Source organism: Copadichromis virginalis, linkage group LG1, assembly GCF_057382275.1.
Source record: "Copadichromis virginalis isolate Kocher_CV1m ecotype Utaka linkage group LG1, C_Virginalis_male_GT1.1, whole genome shotgun sequence".
Lineage (NCBI taxonomy): Eukaryota > Metazoa > Chordata > Actinopteri > Cichliformes > Cichlidae > Copadichromis > Copadichromis virginalis.
In genome coordinates this window covers 20,526,033-20,553,211 of record NC_140618.1, presented here as the reverse complement: position 1 = coordinate 20,553,211, position 27,179 = coordinate 20,526,033, and the positions used below count along the sequence as shown (strand labels likewise).

At 39.2% G+C, this 27,179-nt stretch overlaps 1 protein-coding gene across 4 annotated transcripts in view; it reads left to right on the top strand.

Annotated features, from left to right (window-relative positions):
* Positions 1-26,895, top strand: part of cpne7 (copine VII) — a 35,509-nt gene extending 8,614 nt beyond the window's left edge. For 3 of the 4 annotated variants that reach the window (XM_085453780.1, XM_085453784.1, XM_085453791.1), the window contains 11 exons: positions 3,676-3,750; positions 8,176-8,259; positions 8,355-8,444; positions 8,666-9,058; positions 9,351-9,410; positions 10,021-10,154; positions 17,286-17,340; positions 20,269-20,320; positions 20,675-20,808; positions 21,663-21,899; positions 22,949-26,895. In XM_085453780.1, coding sequence (XP_085309906.1) covers positions 3,676-3,750; positions 8,176-8,259; positions 8,355-8,444; positions 8,666-9,058; positions 9,351-9,410; positions 10,021-10,154; positions 17,286-17,340; positions 20,269-20,320; positions 20,675-20,808; positions 21,663-21,899; positions 22,949-23,101 — 1,467 coding nt within the window. In that variant the 3' untranslated portion in view covers positions 23,102-26,895. The remainder of the gene's footprint in view (positions 1-3,675; positions 3,751-8,175; positions 8,260-8,354; positions 8,445-8,665; positions 9,059-9,350; positions 9,411-10,020; positions 10,155-17,285; positions 17,341-20,268; positions 20,321-20,674; positions 20,809-21,662; positions 21,900-22,948) is intronic. The other variant, XM_085453801.1, reaches the window with a different exon arrangement.
* The last annotated feature ends 284 nt before the right edge of the window (positions 26,896-27,179 follow it).

The following is a 27,179-nucleotide window of genomic DNA, read 5'->3' as shown; positions in this document are numbered from 1 at the left end:
CCGTGGATCTCACCTCAGACAACGTTAAGATAAGTAAGAGAATGAACTGAGAAAGTATACTTTTGCCATATAGTTAGGTAGTGAGCTCAGTAGATCCACACCAAAAATGCCTGTTAGCATCTACTGTTTGCAGTGTGCCCATTAATGTGCAGACAGCTTGCTGCTGCTATACAGCCTGCTCTATTCTTTACCAAACAAATATATTTTCATTGCTTTTCATATGCAAAAGCATGAGCCTGCTCCTTTCTGTGCTCACTGTATTATTGCCTTATGTATAACAAGCAGCAAAAACCATATCTTCAAGCGTGAGACAGAAGCTGTTTTCAAGCATGACTCCCAGAAAATGTGCAGGGAATCATGTTGGGGCAACGTCTGAAGTTGCCCTTTCCCACGTGAGTGCTACCCCATGCTGTCATGTGACCTGCTTCCTGGAGGTGTGAATTCACCAGGCAATTAGTGCACTCTTCTTTTTGTGCACTCTTCTCACATATCTTCTGCACTTTTGAACAAACATACTTCTTAATGTTTATTAAAGGGCAGAGCAGGTGTGTTTCAGCTGAAAGCCTTCATCAGTGCAACTGGACTTAACAGTTGTAAAGACAGCTGGCTGGTAAAGGCTGCTTAATGTCGCATCCGACTGCTTCAGACATTTAGGGTCTCAGGCTCAACTCTTTTGGGTGTGAAAATGTCTGTAGCCACAGGCAAATCCTCATTCTAACTTTAATACTATAATCCTTAAACAGCTATTAAAATAGATCACAATCTACTCACGCTATACTACTTAATCTGCTGCCCTGGCAAAGATGGAAAGAGCACACCTGCCTACATTTTTACAAAGATTTTACATGCTAGTTGTTCTTGTCAGGACAAACTGGGTGATAAAAAAATAAAAAATGAAGCCTTTCCTTCCCTGTCATCACAAGCGTTGTCTAGCCCTGGGCATGCTTACTTTAGAGCCACAGTTCTGGCAATTTGATATAATGTTGCTGCCAGTTTAACACAGAAGCAGAAAGCAAAGCCTTGTGTTCTGTGAGGTGGACAGACAGCACAATGGGAGCAGCAGAAGGTGCACTGTGTTTCTTACAAGCTGAACTTCTTCCTCTCTAAACAAACGTGGAAAGTGGAAAAAAATCTGATAACTAGCACAACTTTACTGTTTTGTTGTGGTAACGTTTACATCTATAACAATGTAAATTCACAAGTTGAGGTGATAACCTGACACATCAGTAAGCTTCTAGCTAAGGTGTCTCTCCACGCCCTGGTTTAATCCTACACCAAGTAAAAGCCACTCCAAGAAAAAATGCTAATGATCACAACGAGCTTCAACTATTTGTTTTTACAATAAAAAACATAGAATTATGTGCATATGCATGTGCACAGAAATATTACTGTTACAAGCAAGCAGGTAGACTGCAACCTGTAATTTGCATTTACCGTGTAATTTTTTTACAAATGTAAGGTGTCATTTACAGAGTATAAAATATGTAGGCACTGTAGAACAATGTAGCAACATTCGAAGGATTTCAAATAAATAAGAAACAAATCAGTAAAGACTAGCTTTGGAGTATTCTGAAAGAAAGTAGAGATCATTTATACTACAAGCCAGTCATTTTATTATATTTTGCTTCCAGGGAGTCAGAGTTTCTTGTTAGTACGTAGTCTTGAGGAATCATTTCCCAGGTTTTCTGAAGGTCTTTCACAATTTCTCTTTGGAGGCTGCTTTTCCACTGGTTTTTAGTTCAACCTAACTATTTTCAGAGGACTGTTTTTGTTTGTTGAGCCATAAACACTGACCTGTATCTTTCAAGTGCAAAAAAAGATTAACTCAAGGGATTAACCAATATTTTGTCTACACATAACAGACAGCTAAAAGAACCCAACCATTTTTAACTTGTAGCCTGTCACAAAAACACATTTAGTCAAAGAAATGTTTCTATTTCTGTAACTTAATCAACTAAAAATGTCAAAGATAATAAAGTTTGACAGGCACAAAATAGTATTTTTGCACTAGTAAGGTCATTGCTCAGGTTAACACAGACAACTTGGCATATCTTGTAATCATCAGCAGTTTCTCCTTAAAAGATTTAAGGAAACTGGACATGTGGGAGTCAAAATCAAAGGTTTTGGGTCTAAAAAAAAAAAGATCTACAGCAGATGAACCTTCCAGTCTGGTCCTTCCAAAGACCTGAGAGATGCATCTGGCCCTTCAGGTGATCCATCTGCTTTTCACTGAAGCTTCATCAGAAATGGTCTCTGTGGATCGGTGGCTGTCAAGAAGCCATTCTTAAAGAAGGGAAACAGGGAGCAAAGGCTGAGGTATGAAACTTACACAAGAATTGGATTGAAAATCAGTGGCAACAGATCTGATGGAGTAATGAATCCAAATTTGAATTTTTTGTTTCAAACCATTATCAGTATGTATGGAGAAGTTCAGGAGAGAGGTACAACAGTGAGTGTCTGCAGCCATCTTTAAAACACGGCGGAGGCTCTGTCACGGTTTGGGCTGCATTTCACTAGGTGGTGTTTGAGATCTTTTCAAAGTTGATGGAAAAGTGCCGGCAGATTTGGATAGATTCTGGATTTCATCATGCAATACCATCCCAAACACACAACCAGTAAAGATGACATGGGTAAATTATCAGTCAAGAATTTATCTCCCCAGAGCTCCACAGAAATGACTAAAGGAGTGTGCGATCATTGTGACAGAAAACAGAACAAAATTTATAAAGTAGAGCTTTGACTATCATTTAAGAAGCCCGGAGAACTATTCCTGAAGACTACTTAAAGGAATGAAAGGAAAGCTTGCCTAAGAAAGTTCAGACTACGTCAAAGGATAAGTGGTGCTCATACCAAATATCCACATCTGTTTGCACGTGTTTCAATAAATGATGGCACTTCTCATTTTCCTAGCAAACAATAAAGAAATGAGGGGTGGCTCTGCACTCTTGTACAGTGCTGTAGTTAAGTGATGACTAACTTTGGAGTATTTTTCTGATGTTTTTTCTTCTTGCATTTTTACTCACTCATTCTTCTTTTCACCTACTGGTTAAACGTTTTACAGGACTTCACTCTAAAATCACTTTCATTTGCAATAGAAAATCAAAACAGTACAAATACTCATTATAACTGATGATAGATATTTGAGTCACACAGGGGCATTTAAGTTTTACAAGAGTGGAATTTTATTTTCCGTGTAATTTGTGGATTTGTCTGTTTAACTTTGCATTGACGTAAACGTCTCTTTTATCCTTTATGGATAGCATTTACGTAGCTTTTAAAAGTCTCTTTTCCAAAGAGCCTCACAATGTGTCTGCCCGTTCCCACATTTATGCACATTCACACAGTGATGACAGAGAGCTTTCATAAAATTACTCATCAGGAGGATTTTGAGCTTCGGTGTCTTGCTCAAGGACACTGAAATAAAAGCACGATTCACTCCAGTAGCTAATGCAATAAAAAAAAATGGAGCCACTAATTATTGGCGATAGTTTGTTATAAATGCTGACAAATGATATTGTATTGATATTCTGGAGCTTGAATCACGACAGTCATGTTTGCGAGCTTTAAGGTCGTGTTTTGGAAATATATATCACAGTCTTAAGTCACATTTCTTTTAACAGTAATAATAGAAATGCAAACACAAAAACATCACTGCCAAATTCTTTTTCCTTCTAGGTGCACGCTGAGGAAATTTCTGGCAACAACGGATATGTGGAACTCTCCTTCTGTGCCAAGAAGCTCGATGATAAGGTGAGAGGAGTACACGTTTTTGATTGAAACACCAACACAGTTGTTTTATTAGACGCGGTTTAGAAGCATTAGATGGTGAGTAATATGAGAATCCTCCTGTCATGATACTGTATAGGCTAAGAAATCCATCCACAGTAATTCAATGGCATTAAATTTATGCTCACAGAAGGGAATATTTTCTCACAAAAAATCATGCTGTTATATACAAATTATATTAGTATTCAGAATTATTTGTGTTATTAAATGTTGATCTACTTTAAAGCTGCATATCACTGACCTTAGCTTCTCCCGGACTCATGCTGTCAGACTTTGCTGAAGGCATGTTTCAATCAAAAAGAGAGCGGGAGTTTACATCCAGTTACAACTCTGATGATCTGTAGTCACACCATGTTTTCAGGAACGAGCCTCGGGACTCAAGACTCACAGGTTGCCCTTTGATTTCCAGCTCTATTTGGAAAAAAATTCAAATTTTCTACAGCATGTGCATTTATTTTTGGAATTCCACTCTGAATTTTACCGCCACACTGACAGTGAAATTGAACCCGACTCCAACACATGGAGTACAAAATAATAAAAATAAATCCTTGTTGTGAAGTCCATTTTCTCCTCCTCGTAATGGCTGCCCCAAGTCTCCAGTTTCTGTTGAAATGCTGGAGAAACCACTCTAACCCAAATAAATTACTTACTTTTAGAGAAATGATGTGCAGTCACTTGCCACTCAGATGCAAAAGTGTTCATTTGCTCTGAACAAACAATATAGACTGTGATTAGATACTGATTTTATTTAGGAGCAAAGACAATTTAATTTTGGTTCCAAAAATAACCCATTGTATGTTAGCAAGGAGACACCTTTTGAAAGAACTGAACATCATTTATTAAGATACAGAAGTCAATTAATAACCTATTTGGTGATTAGACTCTGAGGAAACATCATAGAAAGTAGTCCCAGCAGTGATAGGACAGGACCCAGTGGAGTCTGGATGCTGATGGTGGTGAAGACAAAGATGAAGACAGACATGCTTGGATGCAGTGACCAGTGTGAGGTGGAGATGGAGAGATGGCGGATTGGGATGTAAAACTCATTTTACACTGTGGGCCACGTAAAGCCCACTTTATCATTTACTTTGGTGTAGATAAGGGGAGATCTTTATCAGCAGAGAAGCTGCAAAACTTTTAAGAATACAGTTAAAAATCCCAACAATACATCTTGCTTCACATTTTCCAGTGGGCCTGATTAGAGTCTTTATGGGGCCGATTCTGGCCCTGGGGCCCTATGTTTGACAACCCTTGACTACACTCATGATGTTGACAGGATGGGAAAGGGGAGCACTCAGGAAAGCAGACAAAAGATCACAGATTTTTCTTGTTGAAGTTACATATAAGCTTAATTTTTTAGGATTGTGGGCATAACTTGGTTTGGATATAAGAGACAAGCTGGTTGTAAGAAATTTTCCATCATTTTCAAAACATGCCTCTGAACAGTGCTGGCATCTCTAAAAAAAAATTGCATTTCTTCAGTGTCCTCTGCTCAGATGGGAGGAGATAATGTTGCAGATATTTGTGTTAAAGCTGGGGTAGGCAGGCTGTCGTTGGCATGAGTGGAAACCAAAAATCCATAGCAAGTTTTCAGCATATTGTAATTCAAGTCAGAGACAGAACGAGAATGGAGACTTTGGTCGGTGCCAGCTGTCTTCAGAGCAGATCAGGATAGTGTTGTTGTGGTGCAATAGGTTCAAGGCTTTCACCCGAGAGATGTTTTTTTTAAGTGATACTCATTGGGGATGCTCAATGTAGAGCTGCAGGAGAGGTGTTGTCTATTTTGAAATTGTGGTGTTTTTTATTAGATAGAAAAAAAGAAAAGAAGTTACGACTGGAAACCTTCTTTATATTAATAAGACAATTTTCCCATTCATGAAACTGTAGATACCCCAATCAGCACAATGTATACATTTAACCATTTTCTTCGCAACTGTAAAGATTGCAAAGCAAATATTGGAAAGAAAACCCCTTCCTGCTATTAGCAGGAAGAGACCAGGCTCAGGGATGGGCAGCTATGTACAGCTACCAGCTGGGATGACAGGAGAAAAACAGTGAACACAGAAAGGCAAGAGCAAAAACTGTGGCAGAAGCAAACTTGTAATATTTATATTTACATGTGGAGTCATGTCCCTAACCACATGTAATCCAACATATTGTAGGTTATGCAGGCACTACAAACAGATTCTGGGCATCCTCCAAAAGAACCTCATGAATGCCCTGATTTTTAAACTTCCATAAACTTATCACAGCTTATCAGTGTGGAGCACTTGAATAAATTGCACTGTTGAGACTCAATAAGAAAACCAACAATCAGTATGGGTCAAGATGCTGTAACAAAGGTTTTTATTTCAAGCTGGGTAACTACAGCTCGTATAATCAAGCCTATAAAAAAAACAAAACGTCAGAAGTTAAGGAGTCTCGCTATGTTGGTGTGACAATCAGCAAACTGATACGCTGGGAGTGTACTTGGACTGAATGACCCACACTCCACTCAAAGTAAACCCACAACTTCCAGCATAAAATACCTAAAGTAATACCAGTACCACCATAAACATAAAATATTAACAGAAAACAATAACCTCCCACAGTAGGAGCCACAGCACTAAATACAAATAGAAGCTGTTTATTAGCACTGCGCTAGAGTTTACCAAGAACGAGAAATAAAATGATTAAAAGTGAACACTTTGGGCAACCTTCACTGCACCTTGAGACTACCACTGGTCCAGGATCGTGATGAAAGTTCAAAAAAACGAAACTACTTATATACTAATTATTATTACATTCACGCCCCAGCACCCCAGGTTACACATACATCCCTACGGTAAAATAATCCCAGCTGAAACAAGCTAATAAAGGTAAAACAGCAGGAATAAAACTAACCCACCTAATGAGCCTCTCAAAGGGTCAGGTGCTCTCACCTTGGGCCCCTGAATTGTGCCTGGGTCTTAGTGCCCTCCTGCTACAAGTGACAGGATGTCTTCTTAAGTAGTTTTTTAACAAAATAAATTAGCTGTGACAGGCAGCTTGCATATAGCAAATTATCTAACAAGGACAACAGATGATGACTGAAGCATGACTCTTTCTAATGAGCTGCTCATCAGTTGCATCCCCTCAACCTGCTGTAAATACTGAATGTAAGCCCGTTCACGTTGCTGAGCAGAAGGATTAATTAGGAGGCATGATAGATGGTGGTAACTGCTAATGATAAACATTACAGTTATTGTGAACCTGAAATTGAATTTTGACATGTTTGCCTCATGAGTCCATGCTACTGATGCCACTGGCTAGTGGTTGTCATGGCAACAAAGTAAGGATCTTACAGCTCTTTTTTTTTTTTTTTTTGCTCCTATCCCTCAGGAGATGTATCTGGCTAATGTAGCGGGAAATGCATCTTTAACCGTCTCATTCGCTGTACACAAAACTCCCCCTCACCCACTCAGCCGACACAGGCACACAGAACGACACAGACACGCAGACGCACACACAGTAATTATTTGTTTTCCTCCCAGAAGAATCAATTGACCTCAATAATCAGTGTTGCCTCTGCTCTCAGACGCCTGAACTTGAGACTCAGGGGATGATTCAAGGCTACCACAAATAACTATAAAAGATGCAAAATGTTCCACGTGTTTTCAGTTAATTGGGGCATTTACTAACACTGAAAATGGACACAAACACTAGTGAGTTGATCTGAATTCATCGTGTTCATTACAGCCGATCGCCGGGGCTGTTTAAAATGCACTTTGCGCAAGTTGCAACACGCAAAGGAAAGCGCAAATACTTTGCTAATGAACTTCAGCCGTAGCATGTACAAGCTATTTGCTGAAGGAAAATGTCAATACTTGAGTGAAAAATCTATGGCATGACTTAGAAGCTTATAAAAGATCAACCCTTTCCTCAATGATGTCTTATTCAAAAATTCCACCACGCTGCGTCTTCCTGTCCTTTAATCATGCAGACAGTTACCTGACAATTATTCCTCCTGCAATCAGCAAACGATGAATTAGTGTCTGCAGACATTTGTACAAATCACCTGGACAAATACTAAAAGCATACTGAGATATCACAAGCACCCAAGCCCGGGTGGAAATCGTCACAGCTTCATTGTAAACGCTAGCAAACGCTTGAAGAGACTGCAAATTGAATTAAACCAAATCCTTTCTGTTAAATGTGATATTTCATATCTTTTGATCTAACAGATATTGACCTCTGCGAGAGTCCATGAATGAATAAAGCTAAAAAAGAAAACCAGAGAAATACTAGTTTTATAGACTTTTCCTTTTCTGATTTACAGCAAGTAAAGGAAGAAAAATCTTTCCTGAAACTGGTTGTTTCTCACCTCCAGATCTAGTGGGTTAGTCAGTTTTGTCTTCTCTGTTTCTGCAGGATCTCTTCAGCAAGTCGGACCCATTTTTGGAAATCTATCGAATCAATGACGATGAAACCGAGCAACTTGTTTACAGAACTGAGGTAACCTTACCACATTCCCACCCCGGTTTCATCGACAGCTTTTAATGTGTTTCTAACACTTTACTTCTGTTGTTATTGTACTTGTTCTCTAACAGGTGATTAAAAACAACCTGAATCCAGTGTGGGAGCCCTTCAAAGTGTCACTCATATCCCTGTGCAGCTGCGATGAAGACCGGAAGCTCAAGGTAGGGAACGTTTTAGAACTGTGACTGCAAAAACCACAGTCAGTGAGTCAGAAACTGCATGACCAGCGTGATTCAGCTGGGGTCAGCAAACAGGGCAGAACACTGAAAATACATCACTTTGATTTGTATATGGATTTTCTATGAGTATACCTGGGATATATGAATGAGTTGTTGTATGTCAAAAGTAGTAAACAATGTCTGTATGTGTGTGTGCGCCACAGTGCCTAGTGTGGGATCATGACTCCAGGGGGAAGCATGACTTCATTGGCGAATTCTACGCCAGTTTCAGGGAAATGCAGAAAATTTCCAGTGGAAATAAGGTCAGTGAATGGAGAGGTGGAGCAGAGCGGAGGGGAGGGGAGAGACAGCTGTGTAACAATTTTATCCTTTCCCAGTGTGCCTCTGATTTTTCTCTGCTGAAATCCAGCACACATGGAAGGAAAAAACAATGTCAGGCTGCTTTGATATGTTCAAAATGCCACAAGTTGTTGCTTTTGTTCTTTGTCTTTCACTTGCTTTTGTTCAAGGTGTCGTGGGACTGTATGAATCCTAAGTACAAACAGAAGAAGAGAAACTATAAAAATTCAGGAGTTGTCATTCTCACTGACCTCAAGGTAGGAAACTCCTGCAGAAACATGCTTCAGAAGAAGCAACACCCTAGAGAGAATCAGTCAGTGTTTCATTGTCTCAGTTTACAAAGCGGTATAGACACTGCTGCTGTTTCTGTTATTGTTTTATAAAGGGAAGACTTTCCAGAGCATTTTTAGTCTCCACTACATTTTCAGCATACAGCACAACATTTTTTTCTTACCTTTATAGCGAACAGATTTGGTGTGCTTTAATGACCTGGTGACATCATAACTTCTGCGGTTTTGCCTGAAAGATTTGTGTTTTTCTGCCTCGCAGCTTCACAGAGTCTACTCCTTCTTAGACTACATCATGGGAGGATGCCAAATTCACTTTACGGTAAATTAAACCGACTGTCTTTAATGACGCTTCGCTGTCACTGAATGCTGTTAACTGCAGCCTAGTTTCATGACTTACATATTGTGCTCGGCACACCGATCATGTTGCTACTCGATGAAGACTTTGGTATGTTTCCTTCTTTCCTGACCTTTTTGTTTGTGCACACATAGCTTTCTTGGAGGCAGTTTCATGAAATAAATTCAAATGTTCTGTAACTCTTGCCCTTTGGTTTGCCCTCTGTAGTGCACATTCTCGCTTTCTGGCTGGATCAGAGAAGCAATGCATGTTAATCATGAGGACTGCTGTGGTAGATGCAGTCCTCCCTTGTTGAAATAGCTAGCTGCTTGGATCTACTGTGTATGGGAGGTGATGCTGCTTCAGTCTATGTGGGCGTAAAAAAAAGAAGCAAGTTCTTACCTCTGATCATGTAATTTATACTGCCATTAGGTTTATTTCAGGCTCCCTCACTCATAATGGCTCGGAATATAATAAGCATTCAAGCAACCAAGTAAAAGTCTTTGCAGGAAGTCAAGTGCCAAAAGAAAAGCTTAACTGATTCTGATGAACTGTTCATGTTGCACACTTTGCAATTTCTTTCTCTTCCCACCAGGTTGCCATTGACTTCACAGCCTCCAATGGAGACCCCAGGAACAGCTGCTCCTTGCACTACATCAACCCTTACCAGCCCAACGAGTACCTAAAGGCTCTGATAGCTGTGGGGGAGATCTGTCAAGACTATGACAGGTTTGTCAATCTTTTGTTTCTCAGAAAAGTCTTTTTGTGGCCTACAGGGACTGTCACTGTCTCCTGTTGTGAAGCAGAGCTGCAGAGTGCTCCTCACATGCCATTTCAGTGGAATCTCTGCCAGTGAAAGGAGCCACTCCATCTGATCCACAGCATTAGGACTGTAATGGAAACAGTGCAGTGTTGAAACAGAAGGGCAGAGAACCCTGCAGGTCATTATAGCTTTGCTCGCCAGTTTTTTGTGACACTATGGGAACCGAGCTATTGACCACCGGCTCCTTTCCCTCGCATTTATTCCTTCATTGAAATGAATTTGGCACTTTTAATTTTCTCTAACAGACGGGTTGCAGTTTTAAGAAAAAAGTCAGCGGTAACTTGCAGCTTAAACACCGTCGTTCACGATAGTAAATACATTTTAATCTTCTTATAGATGAGAAAACTGTTTGTACCTGGAAAAACTAGAGCAAGTAAATTTTTGCCTCTGCTGGGATTATTTATGCATGAGGCTAATCTGGGGCTTGAAGATGGGTCTTGGTGGCAGCAGTCAAGGACACTTATGCAGTTTTGTGGATGTACTCCTTTACGGTCATTTTACATCAGGCAATTTCAAAGTAAACATTAGTTTTCTTCCCTCTGCCTGTGTGCGAGATAGGTGACATTCTGACCTTTTTCACCCTGTCAGCCACCGGCATTTAAATCTTGCAGACATCAGATTTTGATGGACAGAGAGTAATTATCAAATATGGGGATTTCTTTCGAATCCATTCAGGCGTCGTAGATTGAAAAATAAATAAAATGAAGTGAGACTAAAGTGTTTGGGTTAGAGTTGAACCCGGGCCATTGGATTTAGCCTGAGCACCCTGTAAACTAAACTGGCACCCAGTTTAGGCACACTTGTTCTGGCAATGCGAATATCTAATTAGCCAATCACATGGTAGCACCTCATTCAAGTATATAGATGTGGTCAAGACAAGCTGCTGAAATTCTAACCAAACATTAAAATGGGGAAGTGGGAAGTGAGGAAGTGACTCTAAACCTGGCATGTTTGTTGCTGTTGAGTATTTAAGAAAATACTGATTTATTGGAATTTGAATGGTCCAAAATATCCAGTCAAGGGCAGTTCTCTGGGTGAAAATGCTTTATTGATGAATAGCCAGAGTGCTTCCAGCTGATAGGAATGCAACAGGAACCCTTCAAACAGGACACCAGGTACCACTCGTGTCTCAAAGAACAGGAAACTGAGGCTACAATTTGCACAAAATTGGATAATAGAAGACTGGAGAAATGTTGCCTGGTCTGACGAGTCTCTATTTTTAATGCAACATTCAGATGGCAGAGTCAGAATTTGATGTAAACAACATGAAAGCATGGACCCATCCTGCCTTGTGCCAACATTTCAAGCTCCTGGTGGGGGTGTAATGGTTTGGGGGATATTTTCTCAGCACACTTTGGGCCTCTTAGTCCCAACTGAGCACCACCCGAGTACTATAGCTGACCATGTCCATCCCTTTATGACCACAGTGTACCCATCTTCTGAGGATAAAACACAATGTCACAAAGCTCAGATTAGCTCAGACTGGTTTCTGGAACATGGCAGCAAGTTCACATTTTAAGATGTTATGGAACAGGAGATTGTCATCATGGATGTGCAGCCAAGAAAACTTTTATCAAAAAAACGAAAAACTAAAGACATCTCCGTGTGTACCTTCTGTTATTTCATTATTTTCTATACAGTGCTATGTTGTTCCTGCCATGTTGATCAAATCATAATCATTCTTATGTAACTTTCATTTCCTGCCGCGTAGCTGCTAAATATTTTTAGTCTTGCGTGTCACAGGTAGTAGCCTAACTCTACCTGCGAGTATGTGGCGCTTCTTGCTGTCGTGCTGTTTTACATGTCTGTCATAGTTTCTTTGCTCTCATAGGAAGCTGCATGTGGCTGCTTCTCCTGTGGATAGCTGACTGATACAGTTTCTTCTCAGCATCTGTTGCAGCGATTGGTCCTCCTTCTTAGCTCGCACAGGCTCATTACCCTGATACAGACGAACACATGCTGAGATAGGGGCTGACACCAGGATAGCAGGCACTTCAAAAAGAAGTGGGAGGCATTATGGCTGGAGAAATAACAGCATGGTGTAGAATCTGATGTAAAGACAGAGGTGGTGCAGCATGAAGCCTGTTTTCCTCTGAGGATTCCTCTTACTGTAAATACTGGCTGATGTACTGTAGTTATAATGTTTGACTTCAGTCACATGTATTTTTAATGATTGGCCAACAGAGCACAAATATTACAGTATCGATGTGTAAAAAAATATCTTTAGGATACTTGCAGGTATTTGCTAATTAATGAAAAATAATTTGTGATATTATCTGTTTTGGAGAAAGACCCTCTCATCTGTCAAAAGTAAGCCAGATGAGGATTAACACCCCAACTCCTGATTTATGCAGATCCTCCTATTGAATATCAGGAGCACTGTCTGGCTAATTATAGCATGCAAGCGATAGCGCCGGAGACACTGAAATCCTGCCTGTGAATTTTCAGTTCATCTTTGTGGCTTTATTGCATCCATGTTTACACTGATGCACACCAGCATCATACATGGAAACATGTCTCTGGGCCAACAGCGGCTGCAAGTGTAGGCAGCCCTTCCCTTGGAATTGTTATTGAGGTGTAAAATGTGGGCAAGCAAACCTTTTAGCCTTTAGTGAATATAGGTGATGTGGGATTTTAGAGTCCGTGCAGAGGAGTGCATTACAGAGCTGGAGTGACTAGCTTTTGTCTGTGTGGGTAGAGGCTCGTTTACCTTGCTGAGAGGGCTATTACACCGGGCACATCGCCCTGTGGCTCCTCACGTGTGCTGATGAAGAGGAGAAAACTGTGACCTCCGTGGACTTTGGGCAAAATTCATATGATGAAAATGACTTGTGGCCAGTCTCCTCTGTTCTCTCGTCTGGGCCGATCCTATGTCATATCATATTTAATAAGTTTCATGAAATGTATTTGCTGTGTTATCACAACAGTCCCGGGGCCAGGATAATCAGTTTTCTATGTAAACAATAACAGGAACAGAATACACGCCAAAGCAAAATTGGCTCAGCTTGAATAACTGCTTCCACATTAAAATATTTTCATTAAAGCTCTTTCTTTACACTGGCAAAGCTGGTAAAAACCAATACAAAACCCAAAACATTTTTTCTTTCCTATTATCTTGCATTGATACAGAATGCCTCGATGTGTTTGAAAGGTCAAAATCGTGGGAGTAAAGCCTGTATTCAGTTGGAAAGGAAGGCTGTTTTTTTTTCCTCGATGAAAATGGATTTAACTTCAGTTGAAAACATTTAATTGTTGAAGGGGATATTAGAGCTGCTTTCATACTGTGGTATCACTTGCCCAATCTATTGAACAGGAAGTCTATAAATGTCAGTGGAGCACTGTTACTGGAGTATTTTAGCGCATTAGCTGGAACACGTATTCAAAAATAAGAATACATTAATGTTACACGGGCACCTGTTTGCCTTGTGAGCCATAATCAGTGATGCCTTGAAACTACAAGCTGATAATTTATTATAGTCCCAGATTATGGCAAAGTCCTTAGATGGTAACAACAACAATAATGAGTACCTTGGAGATGCATAATACCCATTAACTATTTTATGTATATCATGCGTGGAACTGCCAGTTATCACACACCGCGTATTTCCTGTTGCCACTAGGCAGCGCCATAAGTGCAGCGTAATATAGGCACATAGATGTCTCCAGAGTCCCATCAAACGTCAAGTTTGGAAGAGACTGGACAATGTACAACTGAGTTTCTGGTGTTTCCTGTGGCGAATACATTTGGCGAGTCACAACCAGTGTTGGTCAAGTTACTTGAAAAAAGTAATCAGTAACTAATTACTGATTACTTCCCCAAAAAGTAATCCCATTACTTTACTGATTACTTATTTTCAAAAGTAATTAATTACTTAGTTACTTAGTTACTTTTTAAAAACACGATTTACAACCTGAATAGGTAATAAAGCGATAGATCTTTCAGCCCAATTCTGCTTTTTCTGCATAATCCATCATACAAAATGTAATCAAATGGAAAAGTCTCTTTTTTTAAAAAACTTGTTTTATCAGTTTTAATCTTTTAACTTTATGCATCAAGTAAAAATTTTATTATATGCAACATTCTCTGACTGGAAGAAATTTGTTTAACATTTAAACCTATTTTCTGCACATTCCAGCACATAAAATAAAATATTTTTTGTGTTTACACTCACTCTTTCAAATAGATGCAAGTGAAACACAGCAGAAAATAAATAAAGTCAAAGACTAGCGGTCCTTTTGCTCTATTTTCACCTGTAAAGCAGGAGTGGGGTAGGCGGAGGTTTGCCCTGGTGCAGGTGTGCCGCAGCGGTCAGTGAAAGAATCTGGGCGTTTCTCGGTGAATTTCCCATTACATCGTAGCACATGCACGTACTTTACTCGTTACTTTAAAAAGTAATCAGATTACAGTAACGTGTTACAAGTAACGCGCTACTGCCCATCTCTGGTCACAACAGACATGACCTTTTACGAAAATTCAAAAGCTTTGCAATTTAATGTTACTAAGGTCTTTAGATTGGACTCACCAAAGATCATGTCTGAAAATATCTTTAGCAGGATTTTTTTAATGTAAAAGGCCTGAAAATGGCAAAATAAATAAATAAATAAATTGCACTGAAATTACACTTTAAATCCAAAATGGCTGAGTTCCTGTTGGATTTTGGTTATGGTTCCAAGAGATCTCAGGACACTGCACGAGGCTGCCAAATTTCAGACAGATAGATGAAATGCAGTGCAGGGGATGATTTTTTGAAATGTTGTAGGTGGTGCTGTGGAGCCGTTTTACCATATTCAGTGATCAGAGCCCCCCCTCCCCCAAAAAAACAAGAAAGCTGTCATTAGGCTTGAGAAGTGGGGCAAATTTCTTGACTTTTCAAGCTTGCCAAGCACTTCAACAACAATTTCCTCTTTCATGCAGAATAGGCATGGCACCATGGCATGCATCACCACATTGGTTTTAAGGTGAATGCAATCAGCCTGAGAGGAATAGTACAATCAAAATTTCATGGCAAATTATTGGAATTCACCAACATGCCCTTCAACAACAATCAAAAGCGCCACACTTTAATATAGGCAACATCTGAAGTTTAAACTGGCCAAAGAGGAAGTTGTTTGGACAAAGTCAAAAGTTCAAAAAAGTATAAGGCCTGGTGGACTTCCTGTTGGGTTTCCATGAGTGGACCCCACTCGTGTGTAACAAACTTCATTCAAGTAGCTCGAACTATGTCTTGGTAGTACTTCATTAAAGATGTGTTAGGTGGCGCTATAGAGCAAAACTATTTTGAAACCATAAAATATGTAACTTTTCACCAGACTTTACACATGTGCTAATTTTGAGTACTTTTAGGCTTCATTACTTCATAAATAATAACAAATGGCGCAAATACAATGGGGCCTTCCCACTGTTACTGCTCAGGCCCTTATAACCAGTCATTTCTGTGGTAGTAAAATAACAATCCTGGTACAGCTATTACTAATTGCAGTACAACTAAAACTTGTCAAGCTGAAGTTAGTTCTTTCAATAGTTATCAGGCAGTTAAGAGTTATTACTCCCTCTGAAAGTGTGAAAATCATCTCTGTGCCAGTGTTTATGTAAGTCCACAAACACCAGAGTTAATCGAACACTTCTGATAGCTCTGAAAAGCTGCCTCAAAGCCACATTAGCCACTATAAGTGGATAAACAGCTCTCCAATCAACACTTGTCCATGCACCAAATAACACAACTTCCTAACACTGTGCAGTTTGCTGGCCACCCTCTGAGGCACCCACACCATGTCCTGAATAAATGAATAAAAGACATGATCTCAAAATGTTTGTTCAACCCCAAACCAAGAGCTGAAGATGTTGTTTGCGATTGCACGGAGCTGGGTTGGCTTGTCAGTGATGAAAGCATGAAATCGATAAATGTCCTGATAACAGAACAAAGCTGTCTGTAGGCAAAGAGTCCCTGATGTGACTGAAAACAAGTCGTGACAGCTCCAGTGCTTACTCTAAATGCCCAGAAATTCCCAAAATATTACTGTAAATACTTTTTGTTTGCCGGAATACATTAGATTACTTTACAGGCATTACTGTATGTATTTGTATACTGCATATACAGTAGTTTTTTTTTCAATAAAGCTAATGAACAGGATGCTCTAATGGGGTGTAACAGAAAGTGAGTGACCAAAACAATATCCTTCAGTTTCCATAATGCAACCCAAATGTGTCTTTTGCTCCTATCCCGCCTGGTTAAACCCATGGCTTTCAAAACAGATCAAATCAAAAGAGCAAAAATGGAAACAGGACAACGAGAACAAAGCTGAGCTGTAAGATATGTCATGAAGATATAAAAATCATGTCTTGTATTGTAGGTAGTGTGCATTTGTTGTGCATTTCATGTTTGAATGTCTGAGTGAATGCTAGAGGAAGATATTCCACACAGGTACTGTGTAACTGTGAGTAACTTTCCAGCATTGCTGTGCAGTGGAGTTACAGGCACTGAATCCCATTAGTGTGCTGCAAACACTTGCTGTCTACAGCTGAGAAGGTGTGGGGTTCAGGGTCAGGTTCAAGTTTACTTTAAAGCTGAACAGGACGTTGCTTTTTCATTTCATAAAGGATATCCATACTTAGAATTCAGACACGCAAATAAAATTGTAGTGGGCAAATATAATACACTTTATCTGGAGTGTACTATCTTGTTATTCATACAAACTGTGCACCCTGGCCTCTGACTGGAGGCAGCGAATCCAGCTTAACAGACTTTTGAAGTAATATCTTCCCATCTAAATGGTACAGTGAAAAATGAAGAGGCTAAAAATCGTTAGAAGCTCTGTGAACAGGTGCAAATGCTGTCTGCACTGACTGTGGGACAGATTTCAAATTGTAATTCAAGCTTTTAACACGTTCTAAAATGCAAACAAGCATGAGGTATGCCCTCAGAAATACAAACAGATGGATAAGCCATCAATATTTTCCAGATTGCAATCAAAAGGCAACCACAGATTAAAATGCAGTTGCTTTAATTTGTAACTGATTAATTTGCTTATCGTTTCAGTGACAAGCGATTTTCAGCTTTGGGGTTCGGCGCCAGAATCCCTCCGAATTATGAGGTGAGTATTTTTTGTGTGCATCTCTGTTCTCCCTTTTTACTCCTCTGTTCTAAACACTGTGCTTCTTCCAGTGATAATGATGTGTGCTGTATAGAAGTGTGCTCTTACCGAAACCAGGTATTTTCCACTAATCTGGGATTTGACGTTACGTGAGCCAATTTTCATGACCTGTTCCAGGACACAATTTGTCATTCAAAATTTCACATTTAAAACTAATTACCGAGGGTATTTTTATTCATAAGCCCCTCGTCTTAAAATATCCACTTGTCTCGAGAAAATATCACGTTACAATGACACAGAAGCCCCAGAGTGTTGATCCTCAATTTACATAAGAATTCATGAGTGTGAGAGCATTTGTTTAAGCAAATTAGACTTTGGGAACCGAAAGCCCTCGGTGATTCTGAATAGAGCCCCTGGGAGATGTCTGTCATGTGAACAGTGAGCACACACACACACACACACACACACACACACACACACACACACACACACACACACACACACACACACACACACACACACACACACACACACACACACACACACGGACGAAACACCATCCTCACATAGTCTATCAGACCAGAAGGGCCTGTGTTTAATGTAAGATTGTAATGTGCTATTCTTCAGTAGGAAACACTCATAATTATCATTTCAATCATGCTCAGCTTTGCAGCTCAATAATGCAAACTATTAATTTCTGAATTTGCCATAGCAGTGATTTCCTCACAGGAGCCAATTTTATTTAAACCGTGTCCTGTTGATCTATTGTCGCTGGTGGCGCAGGTGATTCTAAATTAAGCTATTCGATAAATCATAAAGTGCATCTGTGGACTCATAGGTTAGGGACTGTACTAGGTGCCAGAAGTGCGAGGGCTCTTCTGACCGCGGTACCATTTATTATGCATTATGCATAAGTATTAAAGATGTTAATTTAATGCTAAAGATTTATCACATACAGTATGAGCTGTGGGAATTAATGAATAAAAAAAGAATAAATAATTTTTTCTAACACAGCACAAATAATACAAAACAAGTAACAAGTAGTTGAGTTGTATTATTTCTACACATTTCATTGCAAAATCTTTGACCTTTTTCATTTTACTATGAAGCCTTTCTTGGCTGTAACTGCTGATACTCGTGATTAAATGTGTGTTATTTAAATCTTAAATACAGAAGAAAAAAAACTTCCAAAGGTTTAGTCAATAATGAAATTAGGATTGTTTTTGCACGTACATCTCCTTGGTTTGCCTTTCAAACAACCACGATCTTCATTTGCATCTGGTCTTGGGCCAGTTGTTTTCTTCCAAGTGACCTCTTATGTGCTTCCCAGGTGGCCGGAAAGTATCCTTGATTTTTAGCTTGATTGTGACTGCCATTAGAGCCACCTGCTGAATGCAAACTGCTCAGGAGTGAGTGTGGCACATATTCATGCAAATAATCTCCTGACCACAGAGGCACATTCACAACAACTAGTGCAGTATTTTATACGATCAAAGGAACAAAAAAAATGTTACGAACACTACAGTTTCTTTAAGATTGTAATATTAATGTCTGACTGTCATACAACAGTTGGAATAGCTCAAATGAAACTAATAATATTACCAGTGCCTAAAAATGCTCTGTTCCATCTAAGTGTCTCTGAAAGCTATATGTGAACCAGAGGCACAATCAGAAGCACACAAATGGACCATTTAAAAGGGAGACGGCTGTTAATAGCATTATTAGACATTATAATGTCATTAATGTTACACTTGGGTGTTGTACTGCTGCGTCATGTGAGAAAGTCTGTTGTTAAACACTCTACACTGTGACTCACTTCAGGCTGTAAATCACGTTATAGACGTGATTTACAAAAGTGACGTTAAAAAAAAGTAGCCAGCTGGAGAAGAGTCAGTTGTCACTGATCTGGCTGACAGTTGGTGCCTGTGGGAAAAAAAAAACAGTTTCTTGTGAGAGGATGGATTGAGAGGGGGATTTTATTTTTGCCAATTAAACAGCTTTGAGATAAACAAAATGTATCTGACATTTGGATTGCAGGGAAAAAAACATTTAAAAGAAGAGTGGGTGCAAAGCCTGTTTTAAAAAAAACAGATATTAAGCACGTAATACATGCTTTATGCTCATTACTGTATAGTGTGACGAATAATTGGTTCGGGATATGTATACAAATAGCATAGATAGACTGCACCATTATGGGACATACGCAAGCCTCGTTAAAAAAACAATACGTGTCAAATTTCGGCAATATTTGATGAACATTTTAATCACAACTCTTGATGTTGTTGTCTGTTTACCACCTGATCTGATCTAGTTTGCCTTTGACTAATCTTAGGAAATGCAGTATTTCCCCTTGATTAGTTAAAAAAAACAAACCCAAAACCTAATCCTCTTGTTGGACAACCACGCGATGTGAGTCACTATTATATTTACCCTGTGTCTTATTATCCTGCTGTCTTGTGTTTACCTTATATGACTTTTCCATGTGTTTCCTGTTTTACTGTGTGCATTATGTTTTGTTTCACTTCCTGTGTCATTAGTTAGATTTAGTTCAGCCATGTACTCACCTGTTTCTTATCATCATCATTGTCGTCCCGGGTATTTAACTGCTTAGTTTCAATCAGTTCGTTATCTTGTAATTTTCTAAGCCAAATGTGTGTTTCCCAGTCCAGTCCAGTCCAGTCAGCCAGTTGGTCCATTTGAAAAACTGTAATTTTTACTGGAATAACATGAGCACACAGAAAACTTGTCTTCAGTTTTGGTCAACTGCTCTTTTTGATTCTATTTAGATCAAACGTTTGTATTCACCTAACATTTTTTAACAGAATTGCAGTAAAAAACAAAACATGGAAGTAAAAAAAGGTTCGATTTCTTCACCAAATCCTAAATTGGAAGCCTTTCACACTTTCTCCTCTCGTTCCCCACTCACAGGTGTCCCATGACTTTGCCATTAATTTCAACCCAGAGGATGATGAATGTGAAGGTAGGTTGAAGGGCTTTGTTTACCTCCACTGATAGTAGTAGAAACAGCATCTACACCACCGGTAAAATAACACAAACTAATTAGGTGCAACCATTTCTGTCTCTCTGTAATTTTGTACTTACTTAAAAGTTAGTGTTTTAATGTGATAATATTCATGGATTTCATAACTGATTGGTTGAAACCTAAAGTGTCCGTCTTCAAATTGTGAAAAACAACAACAAAAATAATTCAGGCCAAGTTTGTTAGTATTCAGCAAATGAGTCATCTGACTGTACACTTCAGCCTGGACTTGTTAACTGACAGGTGTAGGTACCTGTGATGATGTTTTCTTCAATCCGCTCTTGCTTTGATCAGAGATCCAAGGAGTGGTTGAGGCATACCAGAACTGCCTTCCTAAGATCCAGTTGTACGGCCCTACCAACGTTGCTCCGATCATTAACAGGCTAGCCAAGGTGGCGGCAGGTGACGGCAACATTAAAGATGCTTCTGTGAGTGCACATTTTTACTCTTTTTTTCTTTTTCCTCAGAAATATTTGGTTCTTTATTTTATACGGCCTTTTTGTTTTTCCCGGGGTTTCTTTTTGCCTCCCAGTGAAATTCCTCAAGACAGCATTGCTAATAGTAGTAATTTCCTTTGGTCCAAAAGAAGTAGGAGCCCATTATAAAACAAGTAGTACTTTTTAAATCATACAGAGCTGTATTGACAATATTTCATTCAACGTATTTTGATATCATTTCCTTTTTTGTACAGCAGTTAAAGTGTGTCTAATAGAGTTACTTGCTGCTCATGTTTCCTAATGCTGAGAGTAAAGACTCAGGATTTTGATCCACCGCCTGCACAGACATTGTGTTCTGAACTATTACACATACTGTGATTGCACTGACCTTCATTATAATTTATTCCTAAATGTCAGTCTGCCTTTTGAACAGTAACAGCAAACAAACTTCGACTCATTGGACCAATCCGAAGTGTTTACAGTACATTGTTCCATGTTAATATCCTGGGTCCATGCTGCTCAAGTAATTACACACTTGAAATTAATTTTGCGCACACGGACACAGATGTGGTGTCTCTGCTTGTGATCTAGTTGTTCTTTATCTTATGCTCTTTTTTTTTTTATTATTTGTTTTGGACTCTGTTGTTTTCTATGTAACATTTTTGACTAACTAACACAAACACATAATCTTTTCTACTCAGCAGAGGCTGTAAAATGATCCAGAACAGCATGAAAGGCCTCCTTCAGATGACAGCGCACACTGAGCTTAGAACCACATGTTGCGGTTGAAATGGGTTAACGTTAGCATGGATTAATTCACAGTGAAAGGTTTTATCTTCTTCCAGCGATACCACATCCTGCTCATCCTCACGGATGGTGTAGTGACTGACATGGCAGACACACGTGAAGCCATTGTACGAGCCTCCTACCAGCCTCTCTCCATAATCATTGTTGGTGTGGGCAATGCCGACTTCACAGACATGCAAATTTTGGATGGAGACGATGGAGTCCTACGCTCACCGAAGGGCGAGCCGGTCCTCAGAGACATTGTGCAGTTTGTGCCCTTCAGAGACTTCAAAACGGTCAGTCCTTCTCTCCATCTCTCTGCTTTTGTTGACTTGTTCAGGATTCCTTTCAATCCTGCTCTGTGTGACTGCTTAGCATGGGATGCTCTCAAAAATAATAATTATTATAATTTTATTAAGCCCTTGTCATTTAAAAGAATAAACAGGCAGCTTTTGCTGGTTTTTCAACTGCTACAGATGGCCATCATGGACTGGAGGAAATCCAGAAATGTGCACACACGAGAACGGTTTCTTAATGTTGTTACATCCAATTAGTAATTTTTCCGATGTATAATTGCACCGTCTGTTATAGATCCTTGTTCATGTCTCCCTATTTTCTGAAAATATGCACAGAATACACGGAATAACGAGTTAATGCATAAACTAAATAAAATCTTTTCCTGACTCTGCATTCATCTGATAGTACACATCAGCCAATTCAGCCACAACCATCAAAACGCCATATCAGTGAACACATTTCAAAGTAATGTTGTTCATTGCTTTGCTGGAATTACAGAGATTCGGACAGTCAATGCAAGAAGACCTAAAGCTGTTCTGGCCACTTCTGATGAATCAGATTCATTTTAATTTACTTACTGCATATTAGGTTAGTGTTTCAGTCTGAAACTATCAGTTCATGCAAGTCACTTAAGTTGAAAATGAATTATAAGATATGTTGCCACATTTATGTTCCTGTAATGTATATGTATAACTTTATGCTACTGTGCAACTGTAGATTGCCCCTTAATAGTAAGAAAAACACGAATAAATCAGTGGCAATACAGTAAAACAAACACTGCAGGACTTATTATTTTGGTTTATGTAACTCCTGGGAGTGAGACAGAACAGACTTTGTACAGAGTAATGCACACAACAGGTGCCATCTAATAGAGGTCTTACTCTGACGTACTTTTAAAAATTTGTCTGAAACAAAGAACATCATTATTGCCACCAGAGGCTCTAGATGTAGATGAGAAACCTTATAAACTTTATGTTCCTTATCACAGATTAAAACAATATTTAACAATTGTCTTAACAACTCCAGCTGTTCTCTAACTTTGTTGCAGGCATCACCTGCCGCCCTGGCCAAATGTGTTCTGGCAGAGGTGCCCAGCCAAGTAGTAGAGTACTTCAGCCACAAGGCCATCTCTCCTATGAGTCCTATGAGGGACTTACCGACTCCCATCCTCAGCCCAGTTGCCACCACTCCAACAGAATAACTGCACACCCTGTTCCCGCGACCAAGCTTTGACCACAGCATCAGTCTGGCAAACTGAGAAGGATGCTTGTCTCACTTTGGACATAAACTGGAGAAAAAAACCTTCTAAATGTGTTGTCGCTCGTGTATTTCATTTTTCAAAACAAGCAAAGTGTTTACACAAGGACGGTACTACAGAGATTGTGGGTTATATTTCTGCGCTCAGTGCGGATTGAGCACTCGTCTCTGACTGTGCAAATCGACCATCCAGCTGTTTCAGCATCAGGAGTCCTGGAGGATTTTTTCCCCCCATGATTTTTATGCATGCAGACAAATCCCTTAGTGACGATCTACTGATCGCGGCAGGCTTAATATTCTTTGTTGCCCATGAAGTTCAGCTTTTTCCCCTTATACATACAGTGTGTTCAGATATTGTTTTGGAGAGGTACTATACCAGATGATTTCATCGCAATTTGATTGTTTTAACTTAAGTATGGACGTGTGGATGGTTTAAAATAGTTAATAACAAATAAACAATTTGCCCTGCAAATCAAAATCTGTCTGCAGAATTGGCCAAACAACCCATGACCTGACATTGGAATAAATGAAAACGGTTGCTAAGGCTTAAAAGCTTTTTTTTTTCCTTCCAAAAGGCAGCAACCATAATCAACAAATCAAGAGCAGCCCTCATTGCAAATGCAAGAACTGGCACTACTACTTCTTGGCAAACAAAAACAATTAGTGCCATGTGTGATTGACAGTTGGACTGTACAGGTTGCCAAATGTATGTATCCTGTGTAAAATAAGCGTCTAAATAACAGCTCTGAACCATTTCCCAAGAAAACCTGATGAAAAAACAGCAGCAATGGAAATATCTTTGTTGAGCGCTCTCATGCCAGACTTGTTCATCTTGAACTTCTGTGAAACTGCAAGCGACATAATAACTTCAGCAATCTGCAATATTTGCTACAGCTTCAGCTCTTGGTGTGCTTTTTCAGTTGTAACAGGGAGCCGAAAAGACAGAGCAAGATAGGAACGGAAGATGTGTTTGGGTGGTTGTGTAGTAGCGAAAGGTTGTAAGGCGCTGCCTTTTCTGCGGGTATCCGTGAGCAAAGCTCGAGTAACATACTCTCAAAGAGCTAATCGATGACTGCGCCCTATTTTTGGTCTCTTGTCTAGTGGCTACGATGTAAGCTGTGAAAGTCATGCTTTTTGTCGGGTGAATCCTTTCCCTCTGAATTGTCCATCTTTGTTTGTTGTCATCTCTAAACCATGCAGGTTGTACTTTCTGCAGTGACTTCTTTTTATAGATATATTTCCGTTCCTTTTTTGTGCTGCCTTTTATATGAAATATAATTCTACTTGATGTTTGATGATAGATTTAATGGGTGAGAAAGACAAGAAATGAAAGCACAAGTGAACCATTAGCGCTGTTGTGCACAACTTAATATATCCATTACATTTACATCACACAGATCAAAATCTAAAACAATAGTATGACTGGTCACCAAATTTCCATTTTCTTCAGCGTTTCATAATAATAAAAAAGAAAAACGTCGATCCATGATAAACTGTTCTTTATTTCACTTCCATCTAACTCTTGCCTGAAGGTTTCCCGTTTACTGGATGGAGACCTTTGATTTTGCTGTTCTATTGAGCTTCACAATGTTCAGTATATAAAATACGTAACCTTCATTTTTATTTATCCTGCCTGAGCTTTGTCAGATTGTCTTCATATTGTTCAGAGTGTAGCCCGTAACCCGTGTCAGTCAGAAAAAGCTGTCATGTTTTACCCTTATTACTAATGCTACAGTGCTTAAAGCACAGTCTCTAAACTGAAACGCTTTGCAGCAGAAAAACAAGTTGCTGTTTTTTAAAAATATATATATATTATTATTGTTCTGTGAATACCTGTGTGGATATTGCAATCTAAAGAAGAAAAGAGAGACTGTGTGTTTAAGCTACCGGCAATTATTTTTCAACGAGTGTGCAAAAAGTCAACAGCACCAGATAGTCCTTCAAAAGGCGTCCTCTTGGCATTTAATTAATTTTCAAGTGTACAAATAACCTTGACAACAAAAACTTTTGCCTAATCAAGTAACTATTTCCAAGAATGCAGATTTCACCTCAGCATTACATTTTTACTGATCAACACTCATTCAAAAGATTTTTACGTTTTGAATGAAATCTCTCCCTGGACTAAAGAAATCCTATATTTTTCTTAGTATTGTGTTCTCCTTTGGTATTCAGTTGCATATGCAAGGTTTGCTTTAATGACAGTGTTAATAATTACAAGTTTAAGCCCCACAGAAAGTGTTAAATTCCTCATTAATCATCTGATGACCATTGCTTAAAAACGTGATCATACAGTCGTGAGTTTCAGTAAAAATAAATAACATGAGCGCTCCACGACTGTCAAGCTGGATAATGTGCAAATTATACTCTAACACGGTTTGGCTCTTCTTTATTTGACCCTGTACTTCGTATATTTATCTACAATGGTGCATTTGCACTGTGAATGATTCTGAATGGTGACAAATGCACTTGGAAAGAAACCACTCTGTCACTGCCAATAAATGTACAGGAAGCAAATTAAGTCTTTACAGCTACTCCATCATGCACATATCCACTCCAAACTACAAATACTAGTCAGACTTTGATTTGTCCTCTAGAGTTTAACCACCCTTCCCCAGACACAGATTATTGACTTCCCATGAAAGCACCTAAACACAGCTACCTCTGCTGTCAGCTGCTTTTTGAACTTTGATGATCAGCTATTGAGGATTCTTCTGTTACTGTGGATCACAGGATGAGACCTATTGATTCAGCAGGCCTTGATTCAGAGCCGTACTTGGTTACTCGAATGTAAATAATCCTGGAGGGAATTGCGTCTCACAGCTGAAGCGTAGAGCCATGTTACCAGTTTACAGCGGGGTAGGAATAAATGCAAAAATGAGGAAATTCTCGGCTGGAATAATCAGCATCTGAAGATTTTGGCTGGTTATTCAGAAGTTTTGACTTTCCTGCATGATGAATAATTGTTTTGCTGTTCATGCATCTTAATACAGTCCTTATTATTCTCCTGTGAACGATTTACAGCACAGAAAATGTTGCCATTCTTGGATAATTACTGTAACAAAAAGCATTTTTTAAGAGATTTTGTCAATGAAGCAAGCTTTGTACTTTATCATAATCCTTTAGCTGCCACTTATTCTAATGAAATATGGCAGGAAGTGCAGATATCAACTAGTATTTCTGTTCCTTGAGGGCAAACCAGCTCCCTTATTAATAACTAGAAGACATCCATGTTCATTCTGTGATTTGTGCCTTAACGTGGCAATACGCTTTTTGTCCCCTGTAACTTACAGTATCTCACTCTACGCGACTCTGCCTCAGGTTATGAGCTGCTCCGGCTCAAATGGTACATTCCCTTATACCTTTAACATTTGCATGGGATGGGATTTTAAAAATGATCAGTAATTAACCACAGAATTCAGGCTAAACGTTATCCCTTATAAGCAACTTTAGTTTGCTTTTATCATCAACAATGCTTCATGGCTTATCTAAATTACAAGGGGTGTTTGATGGTTGTACAGCAGTGATGGATGGGTCTTCTATGCTTCACCAGATTTTCCGCAAACAAATCTTCGAAATCTTTACTCAAATCAATTAAAGATCCTATTCTGTTTCCATTTCCTTTTAACTACAATGATTCAAATATGGAATGCTGAAATAATAATTGTGCGCTTGTTTGCAAGAACTGCCCTGAACCCAGGCATCATCAAGACTCAACAAACTTAATTCGATTTTTTTTTTTTAAATAAAATAAACGGCATTCTTATTCTAATGAGAATTTATCTACTGCACCATAATGGTGCAATCAAGAGTTAACTAAAGCAGTAAGACCGCAGTGCATGTACCCATCTTGCTCTGCAGATTGGAAAAAAAAAAAAGCTGTGAGGAATTCACTGAGCTACTTATTCTCCCTTATCTATTCTTGCACTATTGTCAGACAAAATTAACAAGTCATAGGTTTTACACCTCCTCGTTGTATCGGAAATTTCCCATGCACTCTCTCTCTTTCTCTCTATCTTTCCCCT